This window comes from Bactrocera tryoni, unplaced genomic scaffold (genome assembly GCF_016617805.1).
Source record: "Bactrocera tryoni isolate S06 unplaced genomic scaffold, CSIRO_BtryS06_freeze2 scaffold_120, whole genome shotgun sequence".
Lineage (NCBI taxonomy): Eukaryota > Metazoa > Arthropoda > Insecta > Diptera > Tephritidae > Bactrocera > Bactrocera tryoni.
In genome coordinates, this window is record NW_024395835.1 from 959,256 (window position 1) to 978,636 (window position 19,381).

Here is a 19,381-nt window from a genome sequence, read left to right on the forward strand (position 1 = left end):
CTCTCCAGCCTTATAACCCTCCAGTCATGCGTGGGAAGTGAGGGGTTGCAGAACCTGAGGACTTCCTCGATCTCATTCTCAGTGACAGGTTCGGCTGGCAGCCAGGGCTCGCGTCTAGGACGAAGAGGAAGATCCGCTTTGTTCACGGCTTCCAGTCTGGCTCCCTACCGAACCTCCCACATCTGACAGACTGCCTCCTTATATAAGATGGCCGAACTTTCATCGGCACATCTTGTCAGCTTGTACAGCTCATGGTGCCAACCGGCACTTACACATTTTGGGGGTGGCCCAGAGTTTCCCTTAATCACCTTGAGGAAGACTGAAGAGATAGCCGCCGCTACTCTCTTCCACTCTTCGTGGGAGATAGCACCGTCCTCCCTGCTGCGGTTGAGCACACCAACTAATATTGCATCAGCGCTTTTAACAAATTCGCCAAAAGTTAGCGCAGCCCCCATTCGTGGTTTTTTTTTACCAAGGGAGGTTTCTCCCTCATGTGACCTTTGAGGCTTAGCCGCTGGTTCAGATCTTTTCGTTTCAAATCGTGCCCTATCGGTCTCGCCCTCACTCAGCACCTTCTTGGCCCACTCAAGCGTATTAGCATGCTGTTCAGATACCTGACCAATATGCTTACCACCGTAGCGTTCCACGATTTTTGCCGCAAACCGACGGTCCGACTTCAGCTTCCTAGCTATAGCTCCCTTGCCAATGCCGCCTGTGGATTCCTTCATAATTCTAGCAGAAGTTCCTCTGCTAATGCTAGCGATTCCGCCGTGTATGAAGGCTCCACCCTTCACTACCTCTTTTGCCGGCTTCTCCCATCCCGCCGCGTGATGAGGAGACTTCTACCGAGGTCTTAGTCTTGTTGCTGCAGCTACCCAGCGACGGTTTCATCGCTACAGGAGCAGCAGCCTCGCCTGGGACAGATCTGGGTGTCGACTTTGACATCCCTTCACCTCCTTTCGTTGATGGGTCCCCACTTAGAGCCGGTATTCGACCCCCGGAAAGGTAGTCGCCTTTTATGGTCCCAAGGTTATCTCAGTGACGAGGCCAAGGCGAGGGTTGACGTACGCCCTTATGAGGCAGTACGTTCAGAGTCGACCAGCGTAAAGAAGAAGTCCTCTCAACTTACATCTACCACGCCAACTTAACAGCGACGGGAGCAGGATTTTAACGGGACGGAGGCACTTGCGACATTAGCCCGACAGCCCACCAGCTCAGGGTTCTAACAAATCCAAATAAGTTTTCCTACTCAAAAACCAGTTCGATGCCAAGTCGTCTAGGAGTTGTAAGGCCGTGAAGCCCGCAGGCCATTTAGCTTTACCCAGGATGCACCAGCGTGGAGGCGACCTGCACTACTACCAACTTTATATATGTATGTACATACAGTGTCTGGCATAAGTAACAGGTCAGTTGAAAAGTTTCCGGCCTATCATAGTAAAACAACTTTGTTTGACGACGAGAATTTCTTCCCAGCGAGCATTTTTTTGAGATTTGAGAACAGGAAATAATCGCTGGGCGCCATATACCGTCGATGTCGAAACAATTCGAAGTCCAATTCATTAATTTTTGCCATCGTTTTCACTGAATGTGACACTCTGAACGGCGTATTATCTTAGTGAAACAGCACTTTCTTTTTTTTCTAGTGCGTCCGTTTCTCGCCAATTTCGCCTTTCAAATGATCCAAAAACGATAAGTAATAGTCGCTGTTAATAGTCATTCCTTTTTCAAGGTAGTTAATTAAAATTATTCCATGCGCGCCCCAAAATACAGACGCCATAATTGCGCGTTTTTCCACGCCTTGGAGTAGGTTCATCGTGTTCAGTCAACTCGGATGACTGTTGATATAAAAGGTACCCTACAATACAGTTTTATTTCACTATGCGTATAAATGTACGAAATACAAAACTAAATATTCAGATGTTATACATATGTATATTCCAAACTAAGAAAAATATTTATTTTAACCCTTTCGCCTCGTTTTTTTCTTGTTTTCAATTAAAAAAACAATATTTAGTTATACATTTTTGGTACTCTAACCAAATATTGTATTACAAACGGCAAGGTCAATAAAATGATCTTTGAACTTTGAGAGTCAATTTCCCTGAACGAATAGAAATTCGGTAAAGCGAAACAAGTCTATTTTATTTACGCACTCATGTTTTTATTGTACATGGCACGAAATTTCACCGGTGGAATTCAAATATTATTTTTGTTCCGCACAAAATTGTGAAACTTCATTTATACATTCTGTACCATAAATAACTGATGCAAGCCTTACAACTCTTCTATAAAGCCATTTTAAAACGAAAATTTTGTTGTTTATTTTTATTCTATAGTCACAACTGCCACTATCAATATTTTTAAGGTCCTTTTCGGAAGCAAGTGGAGCTTTACCCATTCTATTGCTCCGAATCGTGCCTGTGGCCCAAAATCTATGTTGCTGCAAAATTTTTATCAAATGGAGGGTTGTGAAATAATTATCAAAGTAAGTTTTAAAGTTTTTGTTCCTGGGAATCGTTTTTGACAAATGAATAGCAATGTCTGAACAAAAGGCTAGTTTGAAGTCTCATACACCGTATTTTTCTCCTGATAAATTTCTATATCATGTATAATACCAATTTGAGCTGAATAGGCAAACTATTTGTATTCCCCATTTTATTGGTTTCTGTGACATATCACAAACATCTACATCTACATTTTTTATAACTATTGTAATAATTCTTGAAATGTTATTACATAGAAATACAATCGGGGATAACCAATTACTCCAATCACAATTTCAAGCGTAAAAGATTTATAATTTATAAACGGAACACATAAATTTTCTTAAAAGTACCATCAACATTTTGCTTTTTAACACTGGCCTCAGCAGCTAAGGCATCTACTTACCTCAAGATTTCCGACACTAATTTCGCAAGGCCCTTGGCGAGATAACTCTTATTCTACAAAGGTTTTGTTCCTTTCAAAAGAACCAAACAAATCAAATAATAAATCAGATTTCAGATTTTTGAATCTTCTAAATCGCAGTTGTCCGACTCATGAAAGTCATTCACATTTTTTTCATTTTTTCATTTCATTTTCACATTTTATTATCGCAAAAATGATCTTTATAATCCACAACTAAAACAACAAATGTCACCGCTTCTACTCAATTCACTGTTAATACTACATATTTTTTTGTTTCTTTCAGTAAAATTGACCAAGTAAAGTTTGAAGAATTGTAGAAAGATATAGAAAATTTTTGAAAAAAAAAAATATGACATCAATTTATACAACTCTTTATTTATGTTATTGAATTTAAGGGTCTATACCAGTGTAACGCATGAAAAAGTACTCGGTTGAATATTTCGAACTTATTTTAACGTAATAACGTATATTTTCAGCTATATTTTAAGATTTTTGTTTTAAGAAAAATGTTGAAAAATAACGGAGTTATGGGCTGTCTTCGGCGGTGCCAAAAAAAAGTGCCCCAACTGCTGGCGTGATTCCGGCCGAATGAGTAGCTGAAACAAAAAAATTTTGAAAAGTTTACTAAACTTAAAAATATTTTCTATACAATGACCTACGATCTTTGAAGAATATGAAAAATTAACAAAATGGCGTAATTTTGAAAAAAAAAATCGTTTTTTTAGGTAAAAAATTGTCGTTTTTTAATGCCAAATTGACAATTTTCAACCAATTAAAAAGATCGTAGGTCATTGTATAGTAAATGTATTCAAAAATACTCAGTTTTAATTTGAAATCGATCGGTCAATTTTTCGTTGAGTTATGACGTCAGCAATTTTGAAAAACGTCGTCTCGAGAAAAACGCGTTTAAAGTTTCACTTATATATGTTTGCACCTCCGAGCGCTTGCTCTTTAGAACGCTGCCATCCAAAAACTATTCAAGATACGACCTTCCCGATTTCACAGGATATTAATGGAAGTATAAGCAATCGAAAAAGCAAATAAAAAATTTTTTTTTTGAAAGTGTCACACTGGTATAACCCCGTCGGAAAAATTTTTAATACCGTGATGCGCATCACCAAAACTTATCTTTTTTTGCTATAAGCTGACAAAAAACCAATATTTATAAAATTTAAGATTCCATGACGATGGAGCAGACGTTCCATTGCATACCATGAATAACTGTATAGCAATTACCCGTCTTAAGAATAGAAAAGCGGCGAGGACCGAAGGATTGTAGGTCGAGCTAGGAAGAACTGATAAGGAGCTACATCAGCTTCGTTGTAGAATATGTTCGGACGAAAGCATGCCCGACGATTGGAATTTATGTACTCTGCCCAATCTACAAAAAGGGAGATCAACGACAACTAACGTGGGTAAGCGTCGAGCGTATTGCCTGAAATATTAAGGCCCACCGTCAACAGACTGATTGATTATCAGAGTGGATATAAGCCTGGAAAATCAACAACTGACCAGATATTCACCATGCGCCAAATCTTGGAAAAGACCCATGAAAAGATAATCGACACGCAGCACTTCTTCGTCGATTTCAAAGCTGCTTTTGACAGCACAAACAGGAGCTGCCATTATGCCGCAATGTCTAAAAAAACCCGTCAGGATCGGGAAGGACCTCTCCGATCCCAAACGATGCTTAAGACAAGGCGACCCCCTTTCGTGCGACTTCTTTAGTCTAAATTGGAGAAAATAATTCGAACTGCAGAACTAAATAGAGTAGGTACCATCTTCTATAAGAGTGCACAACTGCTGGCCTACGCCGATGTTTTTGATGCCGTTGGCATCAACATCCGCGCCATTAGTTCTGCTGTCTCCAGGTTGGACAGAAAACCAAAGCAAATCGGTCTGGTTGTGAGCGAGGGTAAGACGAAATATCTACTGTCATCAAACAAACAATCGTCGCACTCTCGACTAAGCTCCCACGTCACTGCTGACAGTCATAACTTCGAAGTCGTAGATAATTTCGTCTACCTTAGAACCAATTTTACCACCAACAAAATGTCAGCGCAGAATAACTCTCACCAACAGGTGCTACTTCGACCAGAGTGGGCAATTGAGAAGTAAACTCCTCTCTCGAAGAGCGAAGATCCAATTATATAAGTCACTCATTATTCTCGTCCTGCTGTATGGTGCAGAGGCATGGACGATGGCAACACTGATGAGGCGGCGTTATGAGTTTTCGAGAGAAAGGTTCTGCGGAAGATTTATGGTTCTTTGCATCCTTCATTCCAGCAGACTGAATAATCTGAAATAAGAAAAAAATGCAAGTCAATCTGTAAATAGATGGCTATCGCCGGAAGGATATTTCACAAGTCTTGTAAATTCATGAATGCTTTTAAACAGTTAATGATATTTTGCGATTACTTTTTATGAAAAAAATGGTTAACTATTTTTCAAAATCCTAGTTCGAGTGATAGCCAATATGTGATGAATCTACGATTAAAATTTTTTCTCTAATTTGCTCGAATTCAGAAAGAAATGGAGGTTGGTTCAGATCTTGATGGATGTGTACTCCTGTACTGTTTTTTCGATAAGTCCAAGGCGATTCTTGTCTTGGAAGATAATATTCAGCGCGTTATTACTATTATCTACGGCTTCAATTGCAGCAAAAAGTCGTCGAAAATCTTTTTTAAATCTTAATGGCAAACCCTTATTTTTATGATAAAGTTAAATTTGATTTGTAAAAATTGCGTTCTGTTCAGTAATTCTGGTATTAAATATGGTATTGAGATATACTATATAAATATATACCATAATTAAAACTGTCTGAAATCAAATCAATAACGGAGTCTAGGTGAAATAAGTACATAATATGATTTAATGACTACGTTAGAATAAACAGTTTTCGCAGTTCGTACAATGGACCAACTAAATTAACTATTGGATATATGAATATATGTACATATGTATGTACTAGATCCGATTTCCAAGTTAAAATAAAAAATATTAATACGCCACATTTCATTTATTTTTGATACTAATAAGGCCGAACACTTAAAATTTTATTCCCTTGCAACATGTTGTATAGCGTATAACTGGTTCAAACGCAAAGATTAATATAAGAATATTAACTGTATTCGCTGAAGTTGTTATCACATGTGGGTACAATCGGACCATTCTAATGGCATTAATTATAGAAAATATTATGTGCTATAACCAAGCTATTGAAATAAACTTAGTGTAGAGTTTTACGTTAAAGAAGCAACTCTCATTTAGAAATATTCAAAAAAAACGAAGGCTTTTGAAGTCTTAAATCTGAATGTTTTCGTTTTTTTAATTATCGAATGTACCTAACTCCCCTTCTTAGCATGTGAAATACGTTATTATTAAATAGTGTTTTGTTTGTGCACTGCTAGTTATATTTATTATTTACTAGCAAGACTTATACAACCATATTAAGACCTCCGTTTTTATGATAAAGAGAAAATCTATTCTGTTTCCTTTATGCCCAGAGTCAAATTTTACCTCTTTCAGATCAGTAAACGACCTAAGCCCTAAAGGAAGTATTTTTATTATTGTTTGTAATTTTGGTTGTTTTATAAAATTTTTGTCTTCTTTTTCACTTGCTTTTTCTTTCTATAGGTTCAGTGCAAATGATTCCGAGAACGGACAGCGGTGAGTTTACTTATACAAGAAAAGGATAGAAAATCTAAATATTATATTGAGCTTGTACATATAAATTAATATTATTTTTCATTTATGAGCTGATGGTGTGTTTCTATCACTAAATTTTTGGATAATTTTAATACTCTTCAGATAATACCGTCTAGAGGCAAGGTAATAAGTATTTACATTTATTAGTCTTAATTCAAGTTCAAGTTGCTAAGGTCAGAATTATTTGTATTGTTTGGTTCTAGTAGACACTCGTGGAACTGTACTTGAGATTGCAAGACCTGATAAGGATAAATATATTATTAATTTTTGTCATAGTATTTATTATTTAATTTTATTACAGTGATTTAAAACAAATACTAAATACTTAAATGCTAGTCTTTTAAGAAGTTAGTAAGAGAACAAATTATGTTTTTCGTATATTTTGTAATCCAACGAGCTTACCGCCAAACTCATTAAATGAGGAAGGAAGTTTAGGCAAATCTTACTTAGCATGGCAGACGAGGGCTGCCCTGTTATGGCTAGTGTTAAAACACTTCAATTTCAACCATTTTCAACTTGCACTGAAAAGTTCCTACTAAGTTCGGTTAATATAGTTTCAGAAATTTTTAGGATATTTACATCAATTATTAAAGAGCGACGCCACACTTATTTTTGTAACCCAAATAAGTGTCAACAAAGGATCCACAGACATCTTAAATACATTATTTATTTCCGTTATTTTTGGACTTTTCAAATAGATATTCGGCGACCGGCACTGATGTGATGAGTAATACCAAAACCTTCACATTGTGAAGTCAGCTTTATTTTTTAGGATTTCTAAACTCCTAGTTATTACCATTAATTTTCTTTAACTTTCATAAGAAAACAGTAAAGCATACGCTTCATCCGTTTCGTGTTTATTTTCATATAATATATACTGTAACAAATATTTGTTGTGAGTAAACTTTTGCTAAATTATTCATTTTCTTTTAATATTTTTTAAACCTGGTCAATAACGTACAAATCAGTAGACTGCGGAGAGTTTCACGTGTGGAAAGCTGTAAAGAAGTCAAGAGCAGACGACGTTAGCTTTGCTATTGAAGACTTTATCCTAAAATAAATTATTCGTCTTCTATTCCAAACTTCCGAGCACTTTCTTTTATAATAGATAATGCATCCCTCACCATCACTATACCAAGGCTTCATTGTAGGACGAAGGTTTGATTTTTTAAGCTCTTCGTCAGCTTTGTGCCATACAGAATAAAATCTTTATATACACGTACTCCTGCGTAAAATTCATTATCCTTTTGTATTAATATTGCTCACGACAAGTTGCTTGCTCTCTACTCTACTATTGTAAAAGTGGCTTAGTCGTCTCAAACTCTAGCCACAATCAAAGCGAGATTCTTCAACATATCGCTTACGTGCGCCCACGCCCCGACGGAAGAGAAGGACGATATGACCAAAGATGCCTTCTATGAGCTCTTGGAGCGCACCTATGAGGGCTGCCCCCGTGACGATGTCAAAATCGTGCTTGGCGACTTTAGCGCCAGCGTGGGCAAAGAAGGTATATTTGGCACTACGGTCGGTAAATTCAGCCTCCACGACGAAACATCCCCAAATGGGTTGAGGCTGATCGACTTCGCTGGGGCCTGAAATATGGTTTTCTGTAGTACTAGATTCCAGCACAAGAAAATACATCAAGCTACTTGGCTGTCTCCGGATCGAATAGCCACCAACCAGATCGATCATGTTGTGATAGACGGAAGACACGTCTCCAGTGTTCTAGACGTGCGTACGCTCCGAGATCCTAACATCGACTCGGACCACTATCTTGTTGCAGCCAAGATTCGCACCCGCCTCTGTGCAATAAAAAACGCACGTCAACAAACACAAGGAAAGTTCGACGTCGAGAAGCTGCAATCACAACAGACAGCCGAACGATTTTCTACTCGGCTTGCACTCCTGCTCTCTGAGAGCACTCCTCAACAACTCGGTATAAGGGAACTGTGGGACGGCATTTCAAACTCCTTACGTACAGCTGCAACCGAAACCATTGGTTTTCGGAAACAGTTGGTAGACGAGTGCCGTGTCGCAGCGGAGAGAAAACAGACTGCCTACCTCGCAACGTTACGATTGACAATCGGGATGGGACAGATACCGAGAGTTGAAGACGGAAGCAAGACGCATTTGCAGACAGAAAAAGAAAGAGGCTGAAATGCGTGAGTACGAAGAGCTTGATAAGCCTGCCGACAGAAGGTTTCAAGACCGGAGCATACTCTTGTAGAACCCCCAAAGGTGATCTAGTGACCGATACCCAGAGCATACTTAAATTATGAAGGGAACACTTCTCCAGCCTGCTGAATGGCAGTGAACGCACAACGCCAGGAGAAGGCGAACCCGATTCCCCAATCGATGACGTGGAGCAGACGTTCCATTGCCCGACCATGGAGAAGTTCGAATAGCAATTGCCGCCTGAAGAACAACAAAGCGGCAGGGGCCGACGGATTGCCGGTCGAACTATTCAAACACGGCGGCGAAGAGCTGATAAGAAGCATGCACCAGCTTCTTTGTAAAATATGGTCGGACGAAAGTATGCCCAACGATTGGAATTTAAGTGTGCTATGCCCAATCCACAAAAAGGGAGACTCCACAATCTGCGCCAACTACCTTGGGATAAGCCTCTTCAACATCGCGTATAAGGTTGTGTCGAGCGTATTGTGTGAAAGATTAAAGCCCACCGTCAACAAACTGATTGGACCTTATCAGTGTGGCCTTAGACCTGGCAAATCAACAACCGACCAGATATTCACCATACTCCAAACCTTGAAAAAGACCCGTTAAAGAAGAATCGACACACACCACCTCTTCGTGGATTTCAAAGCTACTGTCTACTGCACGAAAAGGAGATGCCTTTATGACGCGATGTCTGAATTTGGTATCCTCTCGAAACTAATACGGCTGTGTAAAGTGATGTTGAGCAACAAAAAAAGCTCCGTCCGGATCGGGAAAAACCTCTACGAGCCGTTCGATAGCAAACGAGGTTTCAGCCAAGGTGATTCCCTATCGTGCTGCTTCTTAATCTGCTGCTGGAGAAAATAATTCGAGCTGCAGAACTTAATCGAGCAGGTACAATCTTTTAAAAGAGTGTGCAGCTGCTGGCATATGCCGATGATATTGATATCATCGGCCTCAACACCCGCGCCGTTAGTTCTGCTTTTTCCATGCAGGACAAGGAAGCACGGAAAATGGGTCTGCCAGTGAACGATGGCAAGACGAAATATCTCCTGTCATCAAACAAACAGTCGTCGCACTCGCGACTTGGCTCTCACGTCACTGTTGACAGTCATAAATTTGAAGTTGTAGATAGTTTCGTATATTTAGGAACCAGCATAAGCACCACCAACAATGTCAGTCTGGAAAGGATAACTCTTGCCAACAGGTGCTACTTCGGACTGAGTAGGCAATTGAAAAGCAAAGTCCTCTCTCGACGAACGAAAACCAAACTCTATAAGTCACTCAAAATTCCCGTCCTGCTATATGGTGCAGAGGCATGGACGATGACAGCATCTGATATATCGACGTTACGAGTTTTCGAGAGAAATGTTCTGCGAAAGATTTACGGTCCTTTGAGCGTTGGCCACGACGAATATCGCATTCGATGGAACGAAGAGCTGTACGTGATATACGACGACATTGACATAGTTCAGCGAATTAAGAGATAGCGGCTACGCTGGCTAGGTCATGTTGTCCGGATGGACGAAAACACTCCAGCTCTGAAAGTATTCGACGCAGTACCCGCCGGTGGAAGCAGAGGAAGAGGAAAACCTCCACTCTAAGTGGAGAAGGACCTGGCTTCGCGTGGAATATCCAATTGGCGCCACGTAGCGAAAAGAAGAAACGACTGGCGCGCTGTTGTTAACTCGGCTATAATCGCGTAAGCGGTGTCTACGCCAATAAAGAAGAAGAAGAAGTTGCCGCTTCTACTCTTCAATTTAGAATGAATTGTTTTAAATATTGGATTGCCGAAACACTTTTTCCGACAAGCGTTACGACATTTTCTTAAATCTATGACAGGGTTACATTTTAAAGTACAATCGGGTTTTAAATTTAAGTAATACACCCAACTCTTTTTTTACACGGTAGATACGTTCCTCAGAAATCCGTGTAAAAAAAGAGGCGTTTCCTATAGTAAAATGGGGGATACGTTCCATGTCATCTGAAAACCGTGTAAGACGAAATAAAGAAACTAAACTGAAAACTATAAAATTTCAGATATGCATACAAATTGTATGTTCATATGGCATTTTATTGAGCATTAAAACTTAATATACATAATTGATGCAGGTGAAAAATTGGTAGAGCATGCAAAAAACAAAAGTAATCTGTTAATCCAGAACTAAGAACAGAAAAATTAGAATAGAAATACGGAAAAAATATTTACATACATAGCTACATAATTATTAGTCGCTACTTGATAACAAGCGCATTTGTTTGCGACGAACTGGACTAAAGTCGGTATCATCGCTGGAGATATCCATTTCAGCAATGTAAATATCATGCGAACAAAATGTGTAGGTAAGAGTTATCGAATAAGGGGATTTCCTAGTTATTACTATGTATGTTCATTTCAGCAATGGTGCTAAGTGTGATAAAAACAAATATAATTATAAGACAGTGATTTTGAAACCGAAGTATTATAGATTAAAAATTTTTTACAAAAAAAAAAAATCTCAACCGTGTAACTTCAAATCCGTGTAAAAAGAAACCGTGTAAAAAAAGAGTTGGGTGTAGATTTATATTAGGACTTAACATTATGTCGCATTTACACATATGCTAGGTTATTATTATTAAGACTTGATATAATGTCTTATATACACTTATGCTATGGTTTTTTTTACAATTACATTAGTAAACAAAAATGCACTTGTTGTTTGTGACATGCCCCAAATGCAGAAAATAGTTACAGATTTCTTCTATCACCTATGGTTTTTTTTGATACAAAGATTTTTGTTAAAAAAAAGCAGCGATAGATATATAACTGTTATATTATTTTATTAACCAAAGAGTACTTTAAAATGTTACGGTCGATATATTGTTTTTGGAGTATCCCTTAACAATGTCCAGCAGTAATCGGCAAGCAAACTCACACTCCACTTGCCTTGGTACCGTTTCTCCATAGCAGAAATGGCTTGGTAGAACGATCCCCATAATCGTCACTTACGGCCCCTAAATTTTCGGTGAAAAAGTCCAGATGGGAGTCCAGAAAGTGAATTTTAAAGAACATGTTGTAACCCATTTTTTTTATAGGCAGTAAGTATTTCAAATCACAAGGCCACTGCTTCGGTACATAATGACAGTCTCTCGCACGGCTGTCCCATTTGCAAATGCTACAATATTTCGTATATCCTAGTTGCATGATAACGGATGTGCTCTAAAAGAACTCTCATATTTTCATATGATTCCTTCATATGAACCGCATGAGCTAAGGGCACAGATGGATATTTGTTGCGGTTATGAACCAATAACGCCTCTAGACTACTCAGGTGGATAGTTTCTGTCCTAGTGCGTTAAACAAAAGGTTAACTTCTGAACAGTAACTAGATCCCCTTCTTGAAGAAAGCAATTTGTGAGATCGTTCTGCCCTTTTTCTGTAAAAAGTAATATTTACATCCCTTTGGAGAAGGTTCCCACCTTTTAGTCTGGATGCTAAAAGTTCGGACTGCGATTTTGAAAGGCTTAGATTTCGAACTAAGTCATCAAGTTCACCCTGTAAAATTATATGTGGCTCTGTTGAACATCTTGGTAAATCAAATATAGGACCGGTTGTCACTTCCTTTGCGGTTTATGTAACATCACTTGAAGAGCTAGTCGATTCTAGTTCTTTATCGAGACTCCAAGGTTCTGGTGCTTTTGAAATAGGAAGTTGTTCACTGTGTTTTACAGGTCTTAAAGCTAATGGTAAATTACAATGCTTAACCGTATGTTCAATAACTTCAATATGTCTGCCTAGGCATTGTAATATCATAAACGCAGTAATTTCAAAAACGTAAAAGAATGTGAACTCAAGAACGTTTTGCTATCACAACCGTTAGTCTACTGATAAATTTTGTAAAAGAAAATGATCGTAAAATACGCTGTTTACTTTAAATAAGCAGGCAGCACCGGTCTCAACCGGATATATCCCTGATCGTATGAAAATATGAGATGATGCAATATAATGAAATTTTATGTATTGTAAAATCTGACCTCGCGTCCTTTGAACCAAAGCTTTATATTCGCAATTGCTCAATCTACTGTTTATGACATCGGGACTGTTGAAATCCCTCAACATCTTTAAGTGGATAACGATTATTACGTAAATCTTTTTCAACACGATATGGGCCTCTATATTTTGGAATTTAATTTTTAGGTCCACTTACATGTGAGTCAAATTTTTTTTACAACTATATAATCTCCAGTTATGTACTTCTTGGGTCCTTTTCTCTTTTTATCTACATAATTTTTTATTATAATTTTGTAGTTGTTCATAACAGTGAATTGCTTTTGTTCTTACATCTTTTAAACTAACATTTGCTAACGAATCTCTTGCTTTCTCTAAATGATCTTTTAGAGAGTTGCTAATCTCATATCTTTGGTTAATTCCAAATAACATCACACTAGGCTGTTTTCTTATTGTTCTGTGTTGTTCAAAGCATGCTCTACTTTTTAAAGTATTGCTTCTCAATGGATTTTTGTATCTACCTAGCTAGTAGTTTTAGTAGAATATAATCTTAAAACTTCGTAAACTCACCAGTTATTACTAAAATATGTCGTGTAGTTTTTGATATGTTATCAAAAGGACCAAAATATCCGATATGTATGAAAATAAGAAAATTCTAAAAATGGCGCAAAAAATTTTTGAAAATTGTAGCAAGAGGTTTTTGACGAAACAATTTTTACTTTATGTTGTTTAAAAATATGTTCAAACTTTACTTTCCTGAGTTTTAGCTGAAATAGAAGATAATTTAATGCCAAAGGTAATAAACTTTGTCCCAGTTCCATACGACGTTTAGTTTTTTTCTATCCCGAATGCCAATCAAAAAAGATCGTAAAAATGAAAAACCGAGAAATCGCTTGTCAAAGTTTTATACCTGCTAGACGCTCGGCCACTACTTCCCCTCTAGCTTCGATAATATTTCAAATTCTCATCTATAACTTTGAGGACATATCCTCAGATAATTTTTAAAGAGATTAAAAAAAAAATCGATTTTTAGAAGCTTCTAAAGCAGGCTCCCCCTTTAATGCATCTATGCGTTGCTTACGTTTACCACGGTTCGGTGCTGTATTGTATAATCGAAATTTTGCCATTCAAATGCCCATAGTACTATGCGAGGGTTCAGCTTTTTCTTATTTAAAGTAAGGGTAATAAAATTACAGTCTGTCATAATTTTGAATGGTTTTCCTTGAAGTTATACAGGGAAATGTTGCAAGACGCTAACTATCGCAAGTGCTTCTAACTCAAAACTATGATACTTTTCTATCCACTTTAGCTCCTAGGCCTATGAAACTTTGTTTTTTTAGTCATTTCAAACATCTTTTACAAATCTTCTAAAATATGAACATAACCCTATGAAGTTGTATACTCCTTGCACATATTTCGGTACAGGAAATCTTTGTATAGCTTCTAAATAATAATAATTTTCATTGGCTTATACCCCGTCCCCTGTAATGGCATAGCCAAATACATATGTTATACTTATTTCTTTGCATATTTATCTAAACTCAAGTTTATTTTGAACAATCTTTTCTAAAACATTTTTTAGTATTTCGAAATGTTTATGCGACATCTGGTCGTGAGATATTTTGCTACGCCGCGCATATCATCCTCACAGCACTCATCACACACAATCCACACACAACCCAATACAACACAACATGTCATCCACACAACCACAGCTACACATCATACCAACCACACTACACACCAACACTTCGCCTTTTTCACCACTCACAACCGATACAAAAGGATTGGTCACATCGGAATGACAGCCTTTTTTTCGTTTTACCCGTGACCGCTAAGGTTTTTTCGCCATCGAGACGTTCGTCGACACATCGCTCTACAAGTTCAAAATTTACTGAGTTAAACCAAAGTGATAGTGGAGTATGGTATAAAGCATTCCTTTGAAAAATTTGTTGTGAAAAGAGAAAATAAATACAAAAGCCATTAAGTTGAAAGTGAAATACTTCTTTTCTTTATTTCAAAGAAAATTGGCTAATTAGAAAATTCCAGGTGCAAGTGCAAGTGCAAGTGCAACAAGTGAGTATATCACCGACATCCGGGTGAACAAAAGGTTTGCAACTAAACAAATGGTCCTTCGAGCCTCTTAGACAGGCACCTACGATTTTAAAAGAACTCACCGAGAGGTGGAAAAGTGAATAAAGTGCATGTGAAACTATACAACAGAACAATTAAAAGTACACACAAGGAAAAATAATAAATAAACAGGTACTTAAACATATATTAAGTGATCAAATCTACGTAACGGGCGCGAAACCAACTAAAACAAAACAAATACAAAAAAAAAACTAAAAATCAAGTACGGGCGCGGTAAAACTAATAATAATCAAACAACAACAAAAATAAAAACCCAAAACCTACATACAAATATATAGGATTCTCAACAGGCAAGCAGCGTGGGAAGAGGAAAAAGACTCAACACGGAAGACATCAAACAAGAAAAAAAAAAAACTAAGAAGATGAAAGGAGAATAAACGAGAGAAAGAACGAAGAGATACACACATAAATAAGTATTGCTACCCATAAACCCTTGGCGGAGAAAAAAGTAAGTCCGTTCCAATTAAATATTTAATAAAATAATTATGCGCATATGTATGTTTAAAATACAGTTTGAGCTGTAATACGACATACAGTTACTTAGTTAGAAATAACCCAACTGTTCTATACGGAAAACCGGTTAGACAGTTCGGTATGTACATATGTATGTATAGATACCGAAATATATGAAAAAATTACGGTACCTGCCTACTGCTTATTTTGTGTTCCAAAACACACTGTAATTTTCAAAAAACAAAAAAAAAAAAAAATTTTCTTCAAAGTCAAGTATCCTACTTGCAAGTTTTGGTGATACCCCTTGGGCTAAAAAAAAAGCAACAAGCAGGATCGCCTATAATAAATAAGCAGAGGCGAGCAAAAAAAAAAAAAACAACAGAAACTGCAAATCCATACATATGTACACATACTTATAAGTAAAGGTACTAAATTATATAAAAGATACATACATATGTGCATATACTATATACATACATACATACAAACTTTGCGCGCCAAATTTTATATTCCGCAATTTATATACATATACATATACATATAGTACATGCATGAGTCAACTGTTTTAAGGAAAATTTTTGGAAAACTGTTGTTACACTACCTGCCTTAAAGCTTACTTCGTGTCTCCAAACACAGCAAACAAAAAAAAAAAAAAAAAATTACATATTTCAAAGTCAAGTATTCTTACTTGCAAGTTCTGGTGATACCCCTTGTGCTAACAAAGCAACAAGCAGGATCGCTTTAAAAATAAGCAAAGGCAGAAGAAAAAAAAAAAACAACAACAACATAACAGTGGATATTTATGTATGTACATATATGCATGTATATCGCGATCCAAATATTTCTCTCCTTTATCTCTCGTACGCTTTCTCTCTCTCTCTAAATAATTACCAAAGAGCCAATAAAGGGTTACAAATACGTACATAACTTTATACAAGTAATAATATATTAAATATATTTATTACTAAGGTCAACGAACTTAAAAAAAAAAAAAAAAAAAACCGGAACAAAACGGAATCGAAATACATGTACATGGAGTATATCAATATCAACATTGAAACATTGGAAAATTAAAATTTACCAATATACATATTTACGTATGCGCATTTATACATATATACATACTTATAGTATATATGTACGTACATCGGGTACTTATAAAAAATTTCTTTTTCGTGTTCTTTTTGAGCAAACGTACGAGTATGCAGATGCAATTAACAAAACATTTGCATACATACTCACATATTTAATATTGACATATTTACGAATATATAAAAAATTGTTTACTTATTTTCCGCGCATTTCGTTATATTGCATATGCATACGTACTACATACATATGTACATATGTGACAATTGTGCGAACAAAAGGAACACAAAACCATTAAGCATAACTATATGCATATAAATATATACATACATACGTATTTTTGCGTTATTGTTATTTTCCTTCTCTTTACGTTCTTATCTGAAAAGATACACGTACTAAGGAATAATAAACAAATTAATTTCGAGTAATTCGCAGATACATACGTTTAAATAATACACGGTAAAAAAAAAAAAGACATATTTAACAAAAATAATTACATACGAATACATACATATATTTATGATACAAGGATTAATCAATTTATGCGGTGAATAAGCGTTCGCAAAGTCATAATCTATTTCATTTATAATATATTTACAATTTTTTTTTTTTTTTCACAATACCAATCTTATAATTGTGTTTCGAACGAAATATTTACAAACATTTTTTACAAAAATTTTTAATAATTCCAAGTTTACATTTCAATTGGTTATATATTTTGACATAATACTACCAATTTTACAATTGTAGTATCTCAAAGCTTAAGCTCAAAGCTTCCAATTCAATTTTATAAATGCAATCTGATAAATCTAAAGAGGATAAACCAAGAACACCTCAATTATTGGACATTCCAAAAATGGCTGATGATGATAAATCACAAAGCACGCCTGCAGAAGCTACACGCTCAAAGCAGAGTATAAAACAAAAAAGATCAAAAGATCAGACAATACCTAGATTCATCACTGAAAGTGACAGTTTTATAAGGTATTGTACAAGATTTCAAGCTTCCTCTATTACTGACATCACAGAATCAGTTTTGAATATAAAACTAGAAAGCGTGAACAATCTCTGGGCTCGCCTTCTGGCAGCGTACGATACAGTACTAGATACTGACGACGCAGAACTCCCAGAAAACGCAAAAGCTTCGGCGACAGCCAAGTGTGATAACTGCCGCGATCAGTATGAGTTAACAAAGGGAATGATAACTGAACAAATAAGTTTAGTAAGGCCAAGTAGAGCCACTACTCCCCCTCCCAGAGTAGTTACAACACCAAAAGAAGACCTAGATAAAGGCATGTATCTCAAAGTACCAGCTTGTGATACTGAAGTTTTCAATGGATGTTATGACCAGTGGCCGTCCTTCCGGGACATGTTCACTGCCGTTTATATAAACCATCCTAAACTTTCACAAGCACAAAAGCTATACCATCTCAGGTATAAAACAAAAGGGGAAGCAGGCAGTATCGTCAAGCAATTCGCTTTAAATGACGAAAATTTTAAACTGGCTTGGGAAGCACTTGTCGAAAGGTACGAAAATGAAAGGGTTATGATAGAAAACCCAATAAAAACTTTATTGCATTTGCCAAAAATCCAACAAGAAACTAGCCAGGAATTTCAAAACTTACACTCCACAGTGACCAATTGTTTATCAGTGTTAAAAACACAAAATATCTCCACAGAATCGTGGGACCCTATTATAGTAACCATTTGCGCAGAAACACTGCCTGATGCTGCGTTACTACGATGGGAACAATCACTAGTGGAAAGAAAAATAATGCCCACCTGGCAACAGATGAAAACATTCCTCACTGCTCAATACGAGATAGCTGAGCGAATAGACAAAAAAACTATAAAGCCGAAAAGTCATCACAATGACTCAAGTAAAAACTTGTTCAAACCCCAAGCCAGTAATAACATACAATATAATAGACACGCTAATAGAAGTTACACTTTCGTGTCAAACCAAACAAATAAATGGCAACCATTATGTGAAATTTGTAAGGGAGGTCATAACATAAGATCTTGCGAGAAATTTAAAAAATTATCCGTTTCTGACAGAAACAATCTTGTCAGACAACATAAACTTTGCATCAACTGTCTGTCGAATGCTCATACGACAAAAGACTGTGAAAGCAAATTTAGTTGTGTGTACTGTCAACGAAGACATCACTCATTGCTTCATATTACAAATTTTCAAAATATGAAGCAAAATCAATTTCATAAAACCACCGGGTTAGTCACTACAACCAAAAGTGATAATCCCGAAATCTCAAATCCCGAAAATAGGGAAGAACAACCATGCTGCTCTAAAGCAGCAAAAATTCAAGCTCTTCATTCCGAAAATGAAAGCAAAATTCTTTTACCCACTGCGGTCATCACCATAGAACATAAGGGTGATTTATTCAAACTAAGAGCACTAATAGATCAAGGATCTCAAAGATCCTTTATATCATCAAAGGCTCAAAATCGGCTCAAATTGCCAATAAAACATTCAAATTTCCAAATTTCGGGAATGGGCGGAAGAATTATCCAAAATTCGAACAAAATATGCCCAATTACCATAGTATCTCCAAATGCGGATATTAGAATAGATGCACAAGCCATCGTTCTACCGCAACTTACAAATTTGCTTCCAAGCTGTGAAGTAAATAAAAAGCAATGGGAAAAATGCTCATATCTCAAATTAGCAGATCCCAACTGCCATACCCCATCACAAATCGATTTGTTATTAGGTAGTGACTTAATACCTCAAATAATTCTTGAAGGTATAGAAAAATATCCAATAAATTGTTAGCCCAAAATACAATCTTTGGGTGGATATTAATGGCCAAGTCACAGAGAAAATTAATTCTTTTACAACTGAAGTTGAAAATATTTCAAACGAATATTTAAATGATGAACTCAAAA

The 19,381-nt window shown here is 36.7% G+C and overlaps 1 protein-coding gene across 15 annotated transcripts in view; it reads left to right on the top strand.

Moving 5' to 3' along the window:
• Positions 1 to 19,381, top strand: part of LOC120780022 (calcium/calmodulin-dependent protein kinase type 1-like) — a 113,950-nt gene that overhangs the window by 81,527 nt on the left and 13,042 nt on the right. The window contains exons 5-7 of one of the 15 annotated variants that reach the window (XM_040112308.1): positions 6,544 to 6,576; positions 6,718 to 6,738; positions 14,361 to 15,705. The exons of 9 other annotated variants lie outside the window; for them this stretch is intronic. In XM_040112308.1, coding sequence (XP_039968242.1) covers positions 6,544 to 6,576; positions 6,718 to 6,721 — 37 coding nt within the window. In that variant the 3' untranslated portion in view covers positions 6,722 to 6,738; positions 14,361 to 15,705. Of the gene's footprint in view, positions 1 to 6,543; positions 6,577 to 6,716; positions 6,739 to 14,360; positions 15,706 to 19,381 lie in introns of those variants that run through there. 5 more of the 15 variants (XM_040112307.1, XM_040112311.1, XM_040112310.1 and 2 more) reach the window with 5 other exon arrangements.